Source organism: Melopsittacus undulatus, chromosome 3, assembly GCF_012275295.1.
Source record: "Melopsittacus undulatus isolate bMelUnd1 chromosome 3, bMelUnd1.mat.Z, whole genome shotgun sequence".
In the NCBI taxonomy this organism is placed as follows: Eukaryota; Metazoa; Chordata; class Aves; order Psittaciformes; family Psittaculidae; genus Melopsittacus; species Melopsittacus undulatus.
The window spans coordinates 73,129,012-73,147,463 of record NC_047529.1 but is presented as its reverse complement, the minus strand read 5'-3'; the positions used below and the strand labels follow the sequence as shown (position 1 = coordinate 73,147,463).

Below are 18,452 nucleotides of genomic sequence, written 5' to 3'. Positions count from 1 at the left end.
TAGTCCAAGCATACACTAACTAGCCATCCTGTAAACAGGCAGAGTAACCGGGGGGAGAGAGAGAAAGGGGAGAGACTGGTGAGAGAGGGGGCTGAGGGGCTTTTTTCCTCTTCCTCCGGCATTTCCAGCCCTTCGCTGGCAGACCCTGCCGTCCTTTTCTTTCTTTTTCGTTCCGTTTTCGTTGCTTTTCAAAGGAGAGTTGTCTTGTTCCACCACCTCCAGAGCAGGGAAGAGTTTCTTGCTCAGAAGCCCGAATACAATGAATTCTGACTCCAGCTCTGTCTCCAGCAGAGCTTCCTCGCCAGACATGGATGAGATGTACCTGAGAGACCACCACCACCATCACCACCATCACCACCACCAGGACAGCCGCCTCAACTCCGTCTCCTCCACCCAGAACGACCTGGTGCAGAAGATGTCCGGGGAAGGCCTCTCCAGGAACGGCTCCAAGGCCGGAGGGGAAGGCAGCAAGTACAAAATCAAGAAACAGCTCTCGGAGCAGGACCTGCAGCAGCTGCGGCTGAAGATTAACGGCCGGGAGCGTAAGAGGATGCACGACCTCAACCTCGCCATGGACGGGCTGCGGGAGGTGATGCCCTACGCGCACGGCCCTTCTGTGAGAAAACTCTCCAAAATCGCCACCCTCCTGCTAGCCAGAAACTATATCCTGATGCTCACCAGCTCCCTGGAGGAGATGAAGAGGCTGGTGGGGGAAATCTACGGGGGGCACCACTCGGCCTTCCACTGTGGCACGGTGGGACATTCCGCCGGGCACCCACCCCACGCCGCTGGCCCGGTGCACCAGGTGCACCCCATCCTCGGCAGTGCCTTGTCCTCCGCCAATACCTCCTCGTCCCTCTCCGCCTCCCTGCCGGCCATCGGCACCATCCGGCCCCCCCACTCCTTGCTGAAGACCCCCTCGACCCCCCCCGCCCTGCAACTCGGCAGTGGCTTCCAGCACTGGGCGGGCTTGCCGTGCCCCTGCACCATCTGCCAGATGCCCCCCCCGCCCCACCTCTCTGCCCTCACCGCCTCCAACATGGCCAGGATCTCGGGGGAGACCAAGGACCTCCTGAAGTGACTCGGCGGGGCTCCCCCTGCCACCGGCGCTGCGCTGGAGCCGGGGTTCCCATTGGCAAACGGCGGGGGGGGAGGAGGGGGCTGAGGACGGAACTGGCCCCGCTGCCCCTCTGCCCCATCTCCCCCCGGTAACACGGGATTAGTGTAGTAAGGACCTTGCAAAGGTAATGTTTTAGCCGGCTCCTTGGGCGGTGTTTTCTTATTATACTAAACCGGAAAAAAACAAAACAAAAAGTCCCTGTTGTAAAAAGAATAATAATAATATTAATATTAATAATAATAACGATGACGCCGCTGATGGTGATCAAATGTAAATAATTCCTTAAAATGGATGCAAAAGGGGGAAAAAAATAAAAAAGGCATGGTTGTCACTGTAGCGTTCACAGCTACTGAGAGACGATGAGATCGGTTTGGGACTTCTTTTTGCGGGCTTGTCCTTTCTTTCCTCTGGAACCTCCCGCTCCCAGCCCGGCTGCGGCGGCGCGGCCCGAGGGGATGGACCAGCCAGGGCTTCGCACAGCAGCTTCCCACCCGCGGGGGCTGCCCTGGCAACAGGGACTTCCGAGTGAATCCACTCAAGTTTCGTGGGTGTGGGGGTTGTACTGCTTTTTTTTTTTATTTCTTTTTCCCTCCCCTCCTCCTCCTACCCCCTCTTCCCCCCCTCCCCCCCCCCCCCCATTTGGTTGGTCACGATTTTTCTTTTCCTTCCCTCTATGTTCGCCAAAAAAAAAAAAAAAGAAAAAGGAAAAAAATAATAAGAAAGAAGAGGGAAGAGTGCAAACACAGCTCAACCCTCCCGCCGGACTGTGCTGCCGAATCTCCCGTCTCTCCTGTACTAGTTCAGCTGGTTGGGGTCCTCGTCGCTTATTTTCTCTCTGTGGCTTTGGGGTTGTTCTGGTTTGCTGCTTTGGTTTTCTTTTGCTTTGCTTTGATTTTGCATGTGAGGGCATCTCTTGCCAGGTCAGTGACTTTTATAACTAAATCGGAAGCTTTGTTGCTGTTTATTCCCCTTTCGGCACGTTTTCCTGGGCGTTTGTTTGAAATACTGTTGTTATTATTCTCTTCGTCTGTTTGTTTGGTTCTGGATAGGACCTCAAAGACAACACCATGTCTTTATTTTTTATATATTCTTGATAACTATCGATATATTTATTATTGACCAGTGTTTCTGGATGAGATTTCCAAATAAAATAAAAAAAAATGAATGACAAGCTGCCTGTTTCGCCTTTGTCTGGACGGGGAGCTGAGGAAAAGCGCTGGATCGCTCTGGGTTTTGCCAGGACTCTCCTGGCCCAGCCGGACTTTAATCTTTCCTGAACATCCAGCTCTCAGCCCTTTTCCGGGAGGGAAATGGTAAATTGTCCAAGGCTGGGCGCGCCGAGAGGCGATGCTCGGTGGAGCAGCGCGGTAAGGGAGCGGGCAGAGGAGCGAGAGCCTCGGGGAGCACAGCCGGCTGCTCCCTAGCCGGGAGCCGGGTCCTGCACTCCCCGGCCAGGCACCCCCAGCCCTCCTCTGGAGTGATCTGAAGGAACACGGAGAAGGCGATTTCTCTCGAGTCGCAAGGTGAGAAGTGACAGGGGAAAGCGGGGGAATATGTGTGTTTAAACCGAAACAACTTCTGAAAGGCACCTTTGGGTGACCTGTGCTGGGCTGTGCAATGCTGCAGCAACCGTCATCGTTAAGACATAAGCACACACACACGAACATTTGGAAGTGAGGAGGATGAATACCTGTTCCGAAAACAGGCTGAACTGACAAATCATGTAGTGAAAAAGCCACTCCGAGGCTGAAGTCAATCGTTCCAGTACCTTCAACAAGATGGTCAATGGTCAATAGTTCCTTCCTTCCTTCCTTCCTTCCTTCCTTCCTTCCTTCCTTCCTTCCCTCCCTCCCTCCCTCCTTCCTTCCTTCCTTCCTTCCTTCCTTCCTTCCTTCCTTCCTTCCTTCCTTCCTTCCTTCCTTCCTTCCTTCCTTCCTTCCTTCCTTCCTTCCTTCCTTCCTTCCTTCCTTCCCTCCCTCCCTCCCTCCCTCCCTCCCTCCCTCCCTCCCTCCCTCCTTCCCTCCGTCCTTCCTTCCTTCCTTCCTTCCTTCCTTCCTTCCTTCCTTCCTTCCTTCCTTCCCTTCCTCCTTCCCTCCTTCCTTCCTTCCTTCCTTCCTTCCTTCCTTCCTTCCTTCCTTCCTTCCTTCCTTCCTTCCTTCCTTCCTTCCTTCCCTCCCTCTCTCCTTCCCTCCCTCCTTCCTTCCTTCCTTCCTTCCTTCCTTCCTTCCTTCCTTCCTTCCTTCCTTCCTTCCTTCCTTCCTTCCTTCCTTCCTTCCTTCCTTCCCTCCCTCCTTCCCTCCCTCCTTCCTTCCTTCCTTCCTTCCTTCCTTCCTTCCTTCCTTCCTTCCTTCCTTCCTTCCTTCCTTCCTTCCTTCCTTCCTTCCTTCCTTCCTTCCTTCCTTCCTTCCTTCCTTCTCTCCCTCCCTTCCTTCCCTACTTTCCTCTTTCCCTCTTTCCCTCCTTTCCTCTTTCCCTCCTTCCCTCTTTCCTTCACTTCTTCCTCCCGGCTCCATCCCTTTTCCTTTTCCTTTCCGTCCTTTTAGTTTTGCACTACTATTCTTCTGCCTTCCATGAGGGTTTTCCCCTCTGCCCAAGTCACTGCAGTGCCCACCCCCACGACCCCCCCTCCCCAGCGCTTGCCGCGCCGCTGGGCACAGGGAGGAAGCCGGCCTGGGAAGGGGGAGCAGACCGGGTGTGATGGGTGCAGTCTGTGAGGGGCTGCTCTCGGGGAGTGAGGGAGAGCTGTGGGGCGCAAGTTGTCGGCAGGGTAGCCTGCCCACCGCTTCGGAGCACCCTTTAGTACGGGGCTGGCACGGCTGGAGCGCAGAGCCGTGGCTCTCCTCCGATGCTGCATCTTCCTCCCCAGGCATTCATCGCCCTCCCGGCTCGGGGAGACGGGGCTGGACTGTAAATTACAGTGGAGAGGAGGGCGAAGCCACTCCTCAGCCCCAGGGCAGTGCTCCGGACCGGCAGCCAGGTGCCCGGAACCCTCCTCTCTCCAGAGCATCCCTGCCGCTCGCCCCTCTTTCGTCCTTTTGACTGGAGACGCGTTGTCTGAGCAAAAGGTCTCTTCGGGGGGCATTTGATTCCCACCTGCAGCCTCCTCGGCCTGTCCCGCTTTCTCTGTGAGCCCCGAGCAGCCGAGGAGAGAGGCTGGGGAGCAGTGCACAAGCTCTTAGGACCTAGCAGACGCAGAAGGCTGAGCCGCAGGTTTGAGTCACCAGAAAAGGGCCGATAAATGTCCCGTCCCCCCGGGTCCTCCCTAGCGGCACCGTGCCCCTAGCGGTGCGAGAGAAAGGCCCGGCTTCTCGCCTTACTGGCCTGTGCTGAGAAGGAAAGAGCATCCTCAGAGATGCTTTTTCTTTCCTTCTCCTTTCAGACTGGTCAGGTAGGAAAACGCCGGGCGACTTGGAAATGCGATGCTGCGGCCAGGGAGGCGCTTGGAGAGGTCTGCTAGCCTGCTCCCTGCGGAGGAGGAGACGATGGTCCGATCAACAGGAATTCAAGTCTCTTGGTGTCCTGTCCCTCTCCTCGGGCTGCTGCACTGGTGCGGCAGGAGGAACAGTCCCCTTACTTTTCCCTTCCCTTCCCTCCCTTTCCCTTCCCTCCCTTTCCTTTCCTTTCCCCTCCAGAAAAAGAAAACCAACTTCTGGAGAAGATGCCCATGGGGAGAGAAGGAGGAATGGTGGGGTTTTCTCTGGGAGGGTTTCCCTCCACAAAAACAGACGGCAAAAAATGTATATATATGATTAAAATAAAAAAAAATAAAAAAGAGACTGGCGGGGAAAAAAAGGGGCATGGAGATAGAAATAGGAAAGCGGGAAAGATCCGATGGTGGCAGAGTCTGGCACTGCTCGCCCTCTGGGCTCCTCCTTGCCCGAAGGGGCGGGCAGGGCGCAGCGGGACTGCGGGGCCAGGACACGGCTCCGCACGGCGTGGCACAGGCTGCCTCTCTCGGGCCAGACGGGAGCTTGGCGCTCTCAGGAAATCCGTTTATTTTCGCCTCAAAAATGAGTAATATCTGCTTGCACGTATATAAAATCCATGAGCGTACACACAGACATATAAATATAAAGGAACAGAATTAGAAACGGAAATACAAAGATATCCGAAGTGAATGGACCCGGCTGGTTTTCAGCTGTGGCTACACTTGCTTCCCGACAGGCCCGACCTGGCCGTGGGGATGGCAGGTGCTGCTCTCCGTCCCAGGGGGAAGCAGCTTCCCTCCCACTTCCCAGTGTTTCCCAGTTCCCCTTGAGGCTTATCCCTCTGCCCGCCTCTCCAGGGGTCTGTCTCCTCAGTTGTGGTGTTTCTCCCCACATCTCCCTGGTCCCTTCCCACTGAAAAGTCCTACCCAGGCGGTCCCCTCACGGGCGCCTCTTCGGCTACACGGGCAGGGGAAGCGGAGGGGGGGGGGGGGGTTCGGGGAAGCGGAGGTCGGGGAGGAGCTGGTTGCGCTCGTATTGTGATTAATATGGAAATAAAACGCAGAAATAGCAGCAGTACTTAGCTTCATTGCTTCAGTTTAGAGATTTATTGACGGGGAGATAAACACCAGGCTGGGCTAGCGCGGTAATTCACGGTCCCCATCAGTTATTACCAAAGGAGCAAATCGTTTTTCTTTGAAGCTGCATGATGAAGGGAGGGGGGTGTGGGGGGTGGTGGTGAGGGAAGCAGGGGTGGAAGGAGAGAGGGGAAAGATGGAGAGAGAAATTGGGGGGCTAAAAAGTAATTTTATTATTTGGCTGATACCCCCTTCCCCAGGTCCAATCCCCGCTGCTGCCGAGCAGAACTAATATGGGATTTATCAAGGGTGCCTGTCTCTTAAAACTCATGTGTCCTGCTCTGCCTTCCTCTGAGTTTCTTTCGTGTTTTCCCACTTGCTCCTACCCAAATATTAGTTCTTTTTTTTCTTTATTTATTTTATTTTCATTCCCACAGAAGCAGGTAGATAAGGGTTTGAGCTAGAAAGAGCTGTCGAAAGATGACATCGTGCTGCTGCCAAGGAAAACAAAGGGGCAAGGCTTACAGGGAATCTAATCCTCTACTAGATGTAGTGATATTCTTGTGGAAAATGGGTTCTTCAGAGGCACCCCCTTCCTTTTCAGGTGTGAAATGGAAACAGCAAACTAGAAGCTAAGTACAGGCTAAATACTAAAATGTAAGCAGACAACGTTCTGTGAAATCTAAGGGTTTGAGTTTGCAGCTTTGCATTCAGTGCTGTTAGAAACGCCTTGAGACACACTGAGCTGACAAAAAACGACCTGGGACCTGGTGAACTCTCATATTCCTCTGGGCCAGCAGGAGAGATGGGGTGAGAAATCCCAGGGCTTCTCAGTGGCAGTGAATACCTATGTTTAGGTGGCTGACTTGAGCTTTGATTGCTTAACATTTTGTGTTCTCTGATTTTTCAAGTAATGAGGTTGATTAGAACAATGAAAAATGTTAGGGTCAAGTGAATAAACCAAAGAGGAATGACTAATCTTATACCATACCAGGGACCTGATACAGTTTTTGATGGAGCTCCAGCTGTAGGTGTGCATCCAACAACTGCTGAGCACTAAACACTGAAGACACCAGAAGAGTAAGTGGAAGTGTCTACAGCCTGCTTACCTGTACCAGTCTTTCTTCTCCTGCATCCCTTTCCCTCTCCTGAAGTTGAAATGAAACCACTTTGCTTGATATTATGTTGAAGTAAGCACCTGTGTAAGGACAGGGCAGCTGCCGAACGGTGAAGTCTGGCTGTAGGGAAAAAGTTCTTAAGAATTAGTATAATGAGTTGCAGCTGTGAGACCAAAACCAGTACCCAGCTCCCCCAAGTCTCCTGAAGTTGTTGTGGGTTGGGGATGGGGTTTTATAGAGCCCTGGCAGAAGACTGCAGATCAATATTTTAGTTCAATCTTTGTATGTTTGCTTTTCCCCAAAGTGTTGTTGCTGTGGACACCTACATTTTAAAAGTTACCTGACAGAACAGCATCAGCCCTGCCAGATGGGCAAGAAAAAACTATGAGCAATGCAGTAATTTTAGTATTTATGATGAAGACAATTTGTGGAGACCTGCAAATCAAAACCTAATGGATTCCTTGTAAAACATGTAGAGGGCTGACAATAAAAGAGATTTGCACAGAGCCCGGTCCTGATGCCTTGTAAACTACTAAAAGCAGATTAAGACTCAATTTTTAAGGCAGAACTAATAGTACAGCAGAGTCTAACCACAAAAGCTTCTGGTTACAGCAAGTAGGAGCAGGCAGCAGCCAGCAGTATTATATGCCCCTCAGCTGTCATCTAGGCCAGCTAGATGAAAGGGAGGTTTATTAGTGCTTAAATATTAGTGTGTAGCATTTCAGAATCATTGCAGAGATGTTTAGTTATAATGAAGAACAGGTACTTCTTCAGAAAGAGCTTCCTTTTCTTTCTAGAATGTCACATGCAATCTTTTTAAAGGCAGCTTTAAATACAGCGCTGTCAACTCCAGAACAGAGCAGAGAAGGAGCTGTTGTTTCTGGATACACATGTCACTCCCAGGAAACCCTGTCCCATGTCAGGGATAGAGAGGAGGATGCAGTGGTGCTTTAGTTATACCACCTGAAGAAATACTTAGCGAAGTATTCACTAAGAGAAAGTTGATGCTTCTGTAAAAAAAAAGAAGAAAGGTTTCTGTTTTTAATAACACTAAATGACTTTTCTCTACCTTTTCTTACTAGTTTTGGGTTTTTTGTTTGGGTTTTCTTGTTTGGTTGGTTGTTGTTTTATATATACACACATATATATACACACATATACACATGCACATATACATATATACATTTCACTTTTGTTTCCATTGATTTCTGCTGAGTGGCTCTGACTGTCATGTGCCAGGTGCTACTTTGCTGTTTCAGCTGCAAACTGTTAGGTGGCTCTCTGAAAACCAGGAAACTTAATTTGTATTTTTTAAAAGCAGAGAAATATTTCACAACTGATAAAAACTGATTTTTACAAAATTTGACATTTGGCCTGAGGGACTCATGATTGGTGATAAAGATTTGTCAAGAGTCATATAGGAAGTAGATGAACAAAAATGTGGTTTGCTGCCTGTGCTCCCCTACCCCGTGCTTTGCAAAGGAATTGAGCACGGCATATTTCGTGGCATTTGCTGCCAGATCTTAGCACAGCAAGTGAGTTTTCAGGGGAAGGGCAGCTTGAAACATCTACTGGGAGAGCTTCTATTCCCAGCTTCAGCACTTGGCTTTCCTCCCAAAACTGCAAGCGACAGCAACAGAAATTAGTCACAACTGTGGTGATCACTGGTGTGATGATGGTTTGCTTGAGCACACTGACAATTGAGTTTGGACACCACTCCATAGCACGTAAATGCAAATACTTACAATGGGATAGACATCCATTGAAAACAGTCCTGCCAAATCTAGAAGCCACAGAAGCTCTGTGCGTACTCTCGTTTCCCATGCAAAGGCTCAGATCCCTACACTGTCTGAACATCTTTGAGTCACAGAAATTGGTAAAGGACCACATCCAGATGATTCTGAAAGCTTCATTTCCAAAGCAGGTGAATGCAGTGATTTCCAGACCTCTGTCACTGAGGTCTCAACACATCCATGCTGTCTGTGCACATCCACTCTGTGAACACCATAAACAGTTATTGCAGGGAAACCTTTGGTGCCCATGGGCAGTCTGACTCTGCAGACTACCTGTGAGCCTGACCTGCACTGCCTCCCCTGGCTCTCCATTCCTCAATGTCTTTCCCAGAATGACTGCTGTGACTATGGTCTCCTGAGGCGCCTGCAGCCCAGCCAGTCTCCAAGCACAGTTAGGTTGGAGGGGTCTGTGTGTTTTGGAGAGTGCTTTCTGACCAGGCTCCAGCCCACACTTGCCAGCTCACAGATGGCACAGCCCTCTGGGCTGCCTGTTCTGGTGGCCTTGAGACCATGTCAGTAAGCAAGGGCATGCATCCCTTTTTCTTTCTCACTGGTACCTTTGTGAGGTTTAGCTGTGTTCAGTTTTGAAGCAGGCTGACTTTCAAAAGCTTCAGGCTCTCCCTTTTTGTGGCTTTATAATTCTCTAGGCTCTCCAGCACAGTCCTATTGCCCTTTCCAGATATGGAAATGTATACCCCTCCATTTCATGTCTTTCATTACTTCTGCCAGGATACGAGCTTTTCCTATGTGGGTCACAGAGATGGATAGTCTGATGTATGAGAAGATTTTCTCCATAATATTCTTAGTCAATCGTCATGCTAAGTTTTTAGGGCTTTCAGTTTTCAGCAGATGCCCAGAATTTCGCATGCACATGACTTGTGGCATACATTGCTTCAGAATGCACAGTGCGTGCTTATATGTATCATGATACTCCTCTACATTCTTATTCATTCATAAAGTGCCATGGAAATGACTTGCTGATCACCTTTAATGGATAATATATCTTTTTGAGCCAAGCTGTGGCATTAATCAGATGATACATCTTGGTCTGAACTTGATGTCACTTGGCTGACACTAGCAGGTAAAGCATCATTTTGTATAACTTAATTGAGGAGTCTGTCACCAACACTTTCACTAGGTTTTATTTATTAAGACTAATTTATTGTTGCTATAGGCCCTTGTACACAGTTCTATAAGAGTGATAACCTAAATCCTTCTCAACAATATGTATCTGGCTGCATTTGTGTCCCTATTCTAATTCCTTTTCTTTTATGAAACCCTTAGTTTGAGTAGGTTCAATTCTGGTTTCTTGCATAATGTTATAGAACTTAATTTTAATCTCCTACACTTTCACTAAAATAGGATCATAAGACCTTTGGCCATGCTTTAATAGATCCTGAAGATCAACATCAAATCCTCAGTAGCTTAGTTACATGCTTCCCTCATCTCCAGTCTTGTGGGCTTTCCAGGTTTAGCTTTTCAAGCAGATATATTAGCTAAAGCAAAGAGACTGATTTTGTGTTTCAAACCCCAGATACTCTTTACTGTGATTCACAGTATTCTTTACTGGAGCATGTGATGCTGCATCCATTTCATCAGCACTCTCTTGCATCTGTTGGGTGCTCCAAGGTTTCCTATTTTTCAGGGTGCTCTAAGATGTCTAAGATTTCCATTCCAAGCTAGGATCACAGGCTCCATCTCTCCTAGTAAATGAAATAGTTCCACAGAATGCTCTCAGGAGCTGGAGCTAAATTATTTATAGAGTCAAATTGTTACAACCATTCCTGGCATGGTTTGGTTCCAAACAGCTAGCTCTCTCCTGAACATTTCCCAGGCATGGTTAGGGGATGGCATAGGCCAAAGGCCAATCCCAGCAGGCAGTCTGTATTCAGCCATACTTCTGGAAAGCAAGAATTTAACAGTGTGGACACATGCCAATCTGCACCAGTTGGCTTCTGAGCAGGATAATGGTCACAGGCACATTTTGTATAGAGGTAGAGTCTTCCTCTCTTAAACCAGGTTTTGTCCTTGTTGCCATCTCTTTCTGTCTTTCTCTCCAGATTACCAGAATACATATCCTTTGTGAAGTGAGACAGTTATCAGAATTCCTAACTAATCAAGTCACCCATTACTGGATTTGTTTCCATTACGAATTCCTTTACTTAGCTTCACCCAGTTGTGTAAGACTGCATAGAATGTCTACTTCTACTTTTATGCCACATGCAAGAAATCCTTCTTCCATCTTCCACAGGGTTTTACATCAGCATGGAGCAAAAGATGTCCAAGGCAGTGAGCTCTCATATTCCACAGGGACTTTTTCACTTCACAGGGATGACACATAGACAAAGTAATCCCCAGTATCAGAATTCATCCAATGTCCAGAGACAGACCTTCCTCACCAATCATGACATCTCCACCAAAAAATATTGTACTACCTCTCTTGCTTTTCCATTCAAAAATTTGTGAGCAGCTGGGGCAAGCATAGGGATTTGGCCTTCTGCCTTGTAAGGATCATGTAACTCATGGGGGATAAGTGTCACAAGATGAATGTGAAACTTAGGGCTTTTTCTTGAGATCAGTCCCCTCTTATTTTTACCTGCTGAGACCACACAAACTGCATTTATTGCCCCATTCTTCACTTGTTTCAGAGTATCTCAACTGATCAAGACAAAACTGTGTTCCAAAGAGAAAACTTTTATTTACCCTTTTTACTGCATTTTCTCAAAAAGTTGCACCATTGGGTTTGTTGTTCTTTTTCTTTTTTTTTTTTTTTTTTTCTTCTACTAGTGCATTTCATGACTTTGGTAGCACTCCATAATGTTTTTGAATCACAGCACTTCTTTGCAGTGTCTTTGTGTCCAGGCTTTCTGCTTATAGGCAAAGGCGGCACTTGCTAAATACCTTGAGTGAGATCAGCATTGATTGTTTCTTCACTTCTGACCATGTGAATTTTACTGAGACCTTTGTGGTTAACTCTGTTCCCAGTGATAACAGAAGGACAGTCCTTGTATAAATCTAATATCAACATTTCAGCTCCTTCTCTCTTATTCATATTGTGAGGGGAGTGGGACAGGCTCCTTTACCTGGCCTGCCCTCATGAAGATTATAGCATGTCTCACATCTTGCTGGGCCCCAGTCAGCATCTGACCTTTTCTTTAGGTTTGTCAAGTTCGGTCGCTTGAACATCTCCTGCTCATTCCATCACCTGGCCACCGGCTCCATCCATCTCTCCCCATGCACAGCCCTTTTCCTCCAGCTGCAGCATCTTCTATTCCAGCCTTACACTGCTGTGGTTGTCTCACCTTGCCATTGCATCTGCCTTACCATCTGTTGAATCATGTGCAATATAAATAACAGCTAGTGACAAATAATAGCTACAGATACTCTCCTGAAGTAGTCTGGTGGCCTTACTGGACATCCACCACTTCAGAACATGTTCTTATTTTATTTTGCAGGTCACAATTTTATGGCAATATTAAAGGGGCTTGTAATGTTAAAGTGGTTTAGAGTCCTAGGCCTAATTTTTATATAATTTCTATATTTTTCTTCATAGTGTTCATTATTATTCTGATCTCTTTGTTCCCAATTGTTGTGATACTCTTCTGTGACTGGAGGGACCAAAATATAGACCCTTATTCTATGCTTTAACACAACATTAAATATATCACACTAATTGCAGTAGGTAAGGGAAAATCATCTTTTAAAACCAGCCCTCCACATTTTGTAATTTACACCAGGAAAACACTGAGAAGAAGTGAGAACAGTAAATTTCTCTACAATCCTTTCAGCAGTACTTTGTCCTCTGTATAGAGAAGCAAATGGTTTTGATCTAGATTATAGAGAGGTCTTTATCTTCATTGAGACCTTTAACCCACCCTTGGACATGGGCTCAGTCACTGGGGTGCTGAAAACATGTTGTAGGTGGTGTAACGGTCAGATGCTTTATCCAATAAAGTCACAGGCAGCTTTGCTTAGAGGACAGTAGCAGATCTGCAGCCTTGCAACAGCAATTTATCCTCAATCTCACATCTTTCTGGCTACATCTGAATGCTGAAAATGAATTGCTCTAAACATAGCTCTGGAGCTAATTGATAGCACAGATGCATGCCAAAGTAATCTTTGAACAGTTGTAATGATCCTAATGGTGAGCATAGCGGAGTGGTATTAGAAAAGCTTTGTTTTTCACTTTCATTCCTGATTTGGTTCAGGGACGTTCACAAAACTACTGTGTTTGACAAAGTGCTGGTTTTATTCCCCAGCTGCTTTGAACAAACAAGCTGATGACAGATTTTCAGTACAGATGGGTTTGTTTGAGGGAAATATGCCTAGCAAGCAGGCTCACTTTTTAAGCAAAGTTATTTCAGTTACATCATGCTCAACTCTCAAGGCATGCGAGCTTCTCCAGCAAGGGGAGCTGCTGGGCTCAGCTCAGGGGAAAGATGAAAACAAGTGTCAGTGCTTTTCTGCTGTCTAAAGGGAATTTCCAGCTTCTTTTTTTTTTTCTGTTGAGGATGGTCTTGCACTCACTGGCTGAAAGTGCTTATTTCTGCAGGTTGAAGATGAGCAGGGGTTTCCTTAACACCATGTTTTATTCATGCCCTGCCCTGACTATGGAGCTTCCTGGGAGGATGCTGTCTACCCCCTCCTCTGCTCAATTCACTCCTGTGCAGACCCTGCAGCCCACCAGCACCGGGGACCACAGTACCTGGCTATGAAGAGATGCTTCATATACTGTACAACCAAAGCTGCGTGGCCACAGTTGCAAGTGAGCTTCCCAGGGGCTCTGTACCCTCTGCACATCTGTGCTGGAAGTTGGGGTACCTGTGCAGCAGCCTGTAGTCAGCAGTCTGGGGGTACACATGAGCCAGACACCTCTAATTGCATTGTACGACATCAATTTGATCTTTGACAGGTTTACAGATACACACACAGAGTTTGAAGTTCTGAGTGATTTGCTACCCAATTTATCTCGTCAACTGGAACTTGGAAAGGCTCAGAAACCATTGATGTGGACCAAAATCTCAGTACCAGCAGATCTGCAAATAGGTGGTATTGATCTGGAGAGGGGGAAAAACACCCCTGAAGATGCTCATCTTCTCCCTCCTCAACACAGTGCACATACAGTGAGTTTCCCTTCCCCCTTTTCCCTAGGCTACTAGGCCAGCTCCATGTGTTTTCAGCATGACTGTGGACAGCAATTGTTTGTTTTCGATGGGGATTTTCAGGAAAAAAAAAGATCATACTAGGTTGGGTTAAAACTGGTTAAATCCCACAGGACCTCAGTAGTGTTTTAAAACATATGTGAAGGGGAGGAACCATTTTTCACACATCCTAAATAATATAGCTGACATATGGACCATTCAAAGGAAATTTTGTTCAGGCCATTGGCCATGCATGAATAGCCTGGCTTATACAGTGGAGACCCAAGTGATGATAGGGATCTTCTTCTAGCAACTGGGTTTTCTAGGTAGTGGGAACAGATCCTGTAGATGCTAACCATGCTGCAGGCTCTTGGAGACAGTACCAGACCCAGGAGGCAGCTGGAGGCACAGGAGTAGGCTGTGGTTGCACAGAAACACCAGGGCAGGCTCAAGGTGGGGAGAGCATGGACTGCGGCAGTATCCCAGCAAAGCCTGCTCCATGTGCTCCCCCTTTTGCTCCTCTCCATCGCAAGCTCTCTCCTGGCCATATCTACTGATGCTTGCTGCCCCAGACACTGCTTTACTGTAACTGGGCTCCCTTGCAATGCTGCAGGTAGATTTAGCACCTTGGTCATCTTCCCACTAAATACTTCCAAGGTCCCAGAGAAACACCTCATAAATCTTTTTACCCCCCTGGAAAAAAAAAAAAACCAACAAAAAACCAAACCCACAAAACCAACAACAAACCACAAGGAAGTCCAGGGAAATAAACCCTTAAATCGAATTTCTTGCTTTAAAAGTGCTTTACATATATCACCACCAACCAGCATGTAAATTTTAGTCAGCTACTGGACTAGTCTTTTAAAGAAGTTGAAAAATGGCTCTGGGTCCTCAAAGGACACACCTGTTATCTGAAACAGTTTTTAACCAGCTTGTTAAGCAGCTTTGACAGATCAAAGACCCCAGACAATGGGCACAAACTTTAACAATAGTTTAGCCTTGAGCAAAAGCTTCTGTCAAAGCAAGGCTTGTGCCAGTAGTATTATGGCCTGCAATTGAAAATAAATTTTACTTGAATAAGTACCTCAGCCCGATCAGAGGCACTGCCGCCAGGGAGACAAAAGCAGTTGGGGATAAGTTATTGACTCCACTGACAGCATGAATGAAGTTCATTATGCCAGCCCACTCTTGGTAAATGTGTCAGGTTTTAAACTGAATTAGGTGGCAGGTGCATGGACCATTTTCCTGCCCCCCTTGAGACAGTAGAGGGCCAGCCATCACCTGATTCTACAGACAAATGTTTAGATTTGGTTTTCATATCACATGGGCACAAGTGACAGCATATTTAAATCATAAATAAGGCTTCCTGTGAGACCCCATCTACCCCTGTCTCTCTCTGTCTTCAGTCGCTGCCTGGTCATGCTCTGGCCATGTTGCTTAACTGCACACTGGAGGTGAGTTTGCCTCTCCTCCACAGCACTGTTATAGCCCCCTTTCTGGTCCCTCTTCTTATCTGCCATAGGAGTGTGCAGGATTTGGGCTTCCACAGGCTACCTCCAGGGTCCAGCCCCAGCTGGAGGGAAGGCCAAACCCTCTGGCCCTATGCAGGTGACACTGTGCACAGCTGCATGTTTTTGGCTTTAGTAGGGTCTAGAGCAAGCCCACCCATAGCCAACATTATGTCACACACATATATATCTATATGTGTATGTGTGTGTGTGTGTGCGTGAAGAGATTGAATCCAGACACCCTCCTGAAAGGCTTTCTATACAGTATTTAATCCTTGGAAGCCTCTGAAGACAAACATCACTGCAGTTTCAGAGAGCTGCAGACCATGTGAGAAAGAAGTGATGTGAAACACACATGTTTATCTATGTGTGTATGTGTGCATACAAAAAATACATATAAAATTACAAACGCATCTACACATGTACCAGTGTTTAAAAAAATCACTGGAATTCAAAGAAATGAGGTGATAATCTGCCATGACAGTTTGATATTCCTCTGCTTTAAGATTGAACTGCAATTTTAAGTTGTATCATTTATTTTTCATCTGCATATTTTGCGCAAAAACATTTTGGTTTATAGTCTGCCGGGGCCTAGAAGGATAATGCAAGATCAGCTGAACTTCAGATACTTTGGATGCCAGCTCTCATTACTTAATCATGAGACACAGGACTATTAAGACTCTTAAAAATGAAAGCCTCGTTCTCTGACCAGGGAGGAAAGAGTTGGCATATGCCTTTGGCTGCATGCCTTATTTACGTTAATGAGCAAGTAAGATTCCTTCCCCCTTTGAGGAGTGCTAAACATTTCTTCTGGAACTTTTGGTATGTGCTGCAGTGCTGGTTACAAAGGGGAGCCTTTTGCATTTGAACAGCATTTTGGACATACTCGGATGCGTTTTTGCACTTGAGTCACTTAAATCACCTTTTTTTTCAAGAATACCTTTGGAAGCCCAAAAATGTCTTCTTTTTCCACCCTCTGTACTTAGGATAAAGGCTTTGTGGTTGTCTGCTTAATAGCCTCTGAACCAGCCACTAGAACTTCAATATGAAATATTTATGCCCTTTCTCCAAGGATTCTGAATGGCTGAACTAACATTAGCTGGTTCTTGCAACACTCTGAAGAAAAACATTTTTGCCACTCCTCAAAACTGAGAGCCAGTTCAAAAAGGACGGGATAAGACTTGTCCAATGTCACAAGCAAGTCAGTGACAGATTTGCACTTCAGTGGGTGTTTTAACCATCAGATAGTGCTTCACCCCCCTAACATAACATTACTAAAGACACATTTGGCTTAGCTCACAGTTGTATTTAGTACACCTGCTAATACAGATGTACCAAGCCATTTCTTTTTCTGGCTCTGGTACAAGTAGGCCCAGGAAATCTCACCCATAGACCCGCAACAGGAGAAAAGGTTCCTTTCTCCCTTACACAAATCTGGAAAAACAAAGCAGGCTTATTCTTTGGGGCTATCTAAAGACTGCTGTGTGTCAACACACAAAATCATTTCTCACAGTGGTATCACTTGCTGGATATGTTCCTTCCCTCCAACTACAGCAGATGGTGTTTCATAGTTGGTCACAAATGGCTGTCAGCGAGCGTTTGTCTGCCTGCCAGTAACCTGTAGTTTGGGGACTCCCTTGGAGAGTGTACCAGCACTGACTCTGCTGATAGCAGCATCTGAGAAAATGATCTGTCCTTTCTCGTCAGGCACAAAATTAGCCATCTCACTTTCAAACTGTTGACAAGGGGGTTATGAAAGAAATAAGGGCTGTGCTGGCCCAGATGATTCTTCAGCTCTGGTTTGAGGCAGTTAGCATTGAAGCTGCCTTTACTGCAGTCAGTATTGACCCCTGGTGAAAGATGGTGATATGAGTGCAGCCCCCTCCTGGTGTCAGGATTTTGCCTAGGCATTTCTGCTGCCGCCTTTCCTAAGCTCAGTTTAGATTTCTCTTGCCCAGCATTAGCAAGCAGGAGAAGATGACCTTTAGTGACATTGTTCTGTAGCAGAAAAAAGCCTTTGACCGAAGGTCTCAAACATCAGACAGGTTTGCTGCTGGCTTCATATGCATGGGGAGAGGGCAACCAGCCAACCCAGCATCAACTGTGACTGAAGCCTTGCCCCAGCAGCAGGGAACAGGAAGGACTGGAGAAATGGGAGACAACAGCAATTGTATTTCCCACTCAGTACTGGGAGACCAACTACTTCTGTCCCCATCACCTGAAACAGGAAACAGTTCTGGAAGCTTTGCAGTAGCTTGTAGTGACAGCCATTACCTTGTTGGTGCACACCCACATTTCAGGGACACACAGGTACAACTCCAAATGATTTATTTTGGCAGAAATCTTAAAGATGAGTCCATGGAGCAGAGCCAAAAGCTCTCCATAACAGCTATCTCAGGGTCTTCTGCCTCTAGAGCAATTTCTGTTGAAAACCCCAGGTAGGATCTGGGCTGATAAACTCAGCTGGCCTCACTTTCCATCTGGCTTAGTGAGGTCAGGGGTCTCCTTGAGGTACATCATCCTCCTGTCAGAGGTGATGCGTGCTACCCATGATTGGGTGGCACTGCTGTCAAAGGGATCTCGAGGCAGGGTGCATACCCAGCTCTCCAGCTTTCACATACGTTAGAGAGCTGATATATGTGTCAATCCTATGCACAAAAAATCAGGCATTGGCCAGGGAAAAAGCATGACTGTGTTGGTGGCAGCTACTATAGATAGCAATTTTGCTGCTCGGCTAGAAGAGGTTTAGAGAAAAACTGATTTTAGAATTTCCCTTTCACAAAGGGTTTCTAACATTGCTTAATTCCTTTCCATCCCAGATAGACCATCTGTGAGGAAAATGTAGACTAAACTAAAATTTAAGTCCTGCAAAAGAGGCATTTTAACTGCTCTTGAAAATATCAGAATGATCCACCTGAAACAAAATACCCTAAAAAAGACTGGATCACTTAGCTTCAATTTCCCTTTTTTTTTTTTTTGCCACTGAACTTGTGTTGAAAATAGAAAGTGTTAAATAATAAAGCAGTTAAAAGTCAAAACAAAGATTTTATAATTTGTTTAAATAAAACCTTCCAATCAATTAAAAATTAAATATTTCAGTAATCAGTAATCAGTAATTTCATGATGGTTGGTACCTCCCCTCAAATCCACTTCTTCCAGTGCAGATTTTGTTTTCCAATGAACTCTTTGAGCTACTTTCTGGAATATTCGTAAACAAATTTAGACAAATTCACACAATAACTACACAACACCAATGGCAACAATCACC

The 18,452-nt window shown here is 46.7% G+C and overlaps 1 protein-coding gene across 1 annotated transcript; it reads left to right on the top strand.

Annotated features, from left to right (window-relative positions):
- The first annotated feature begins 259 nt into the window (after window positions 1-259).
- OLIG3 (oligodendrocyte transcription factor 3) lies at window positions 260-1,081 on the top strand. Its single transcript, XM_005155196.2, has one exon. The coding sequence runs from the start codon at window positions 260-262 to the stop codon at window positions 1,079-1,081; it is 822 nt and encodes a 273-aa protein (XP_005155253.2).
- The last annotated feature ends 17,371 nt before the right edge of the window (window positions 1,082-18,452 follow it).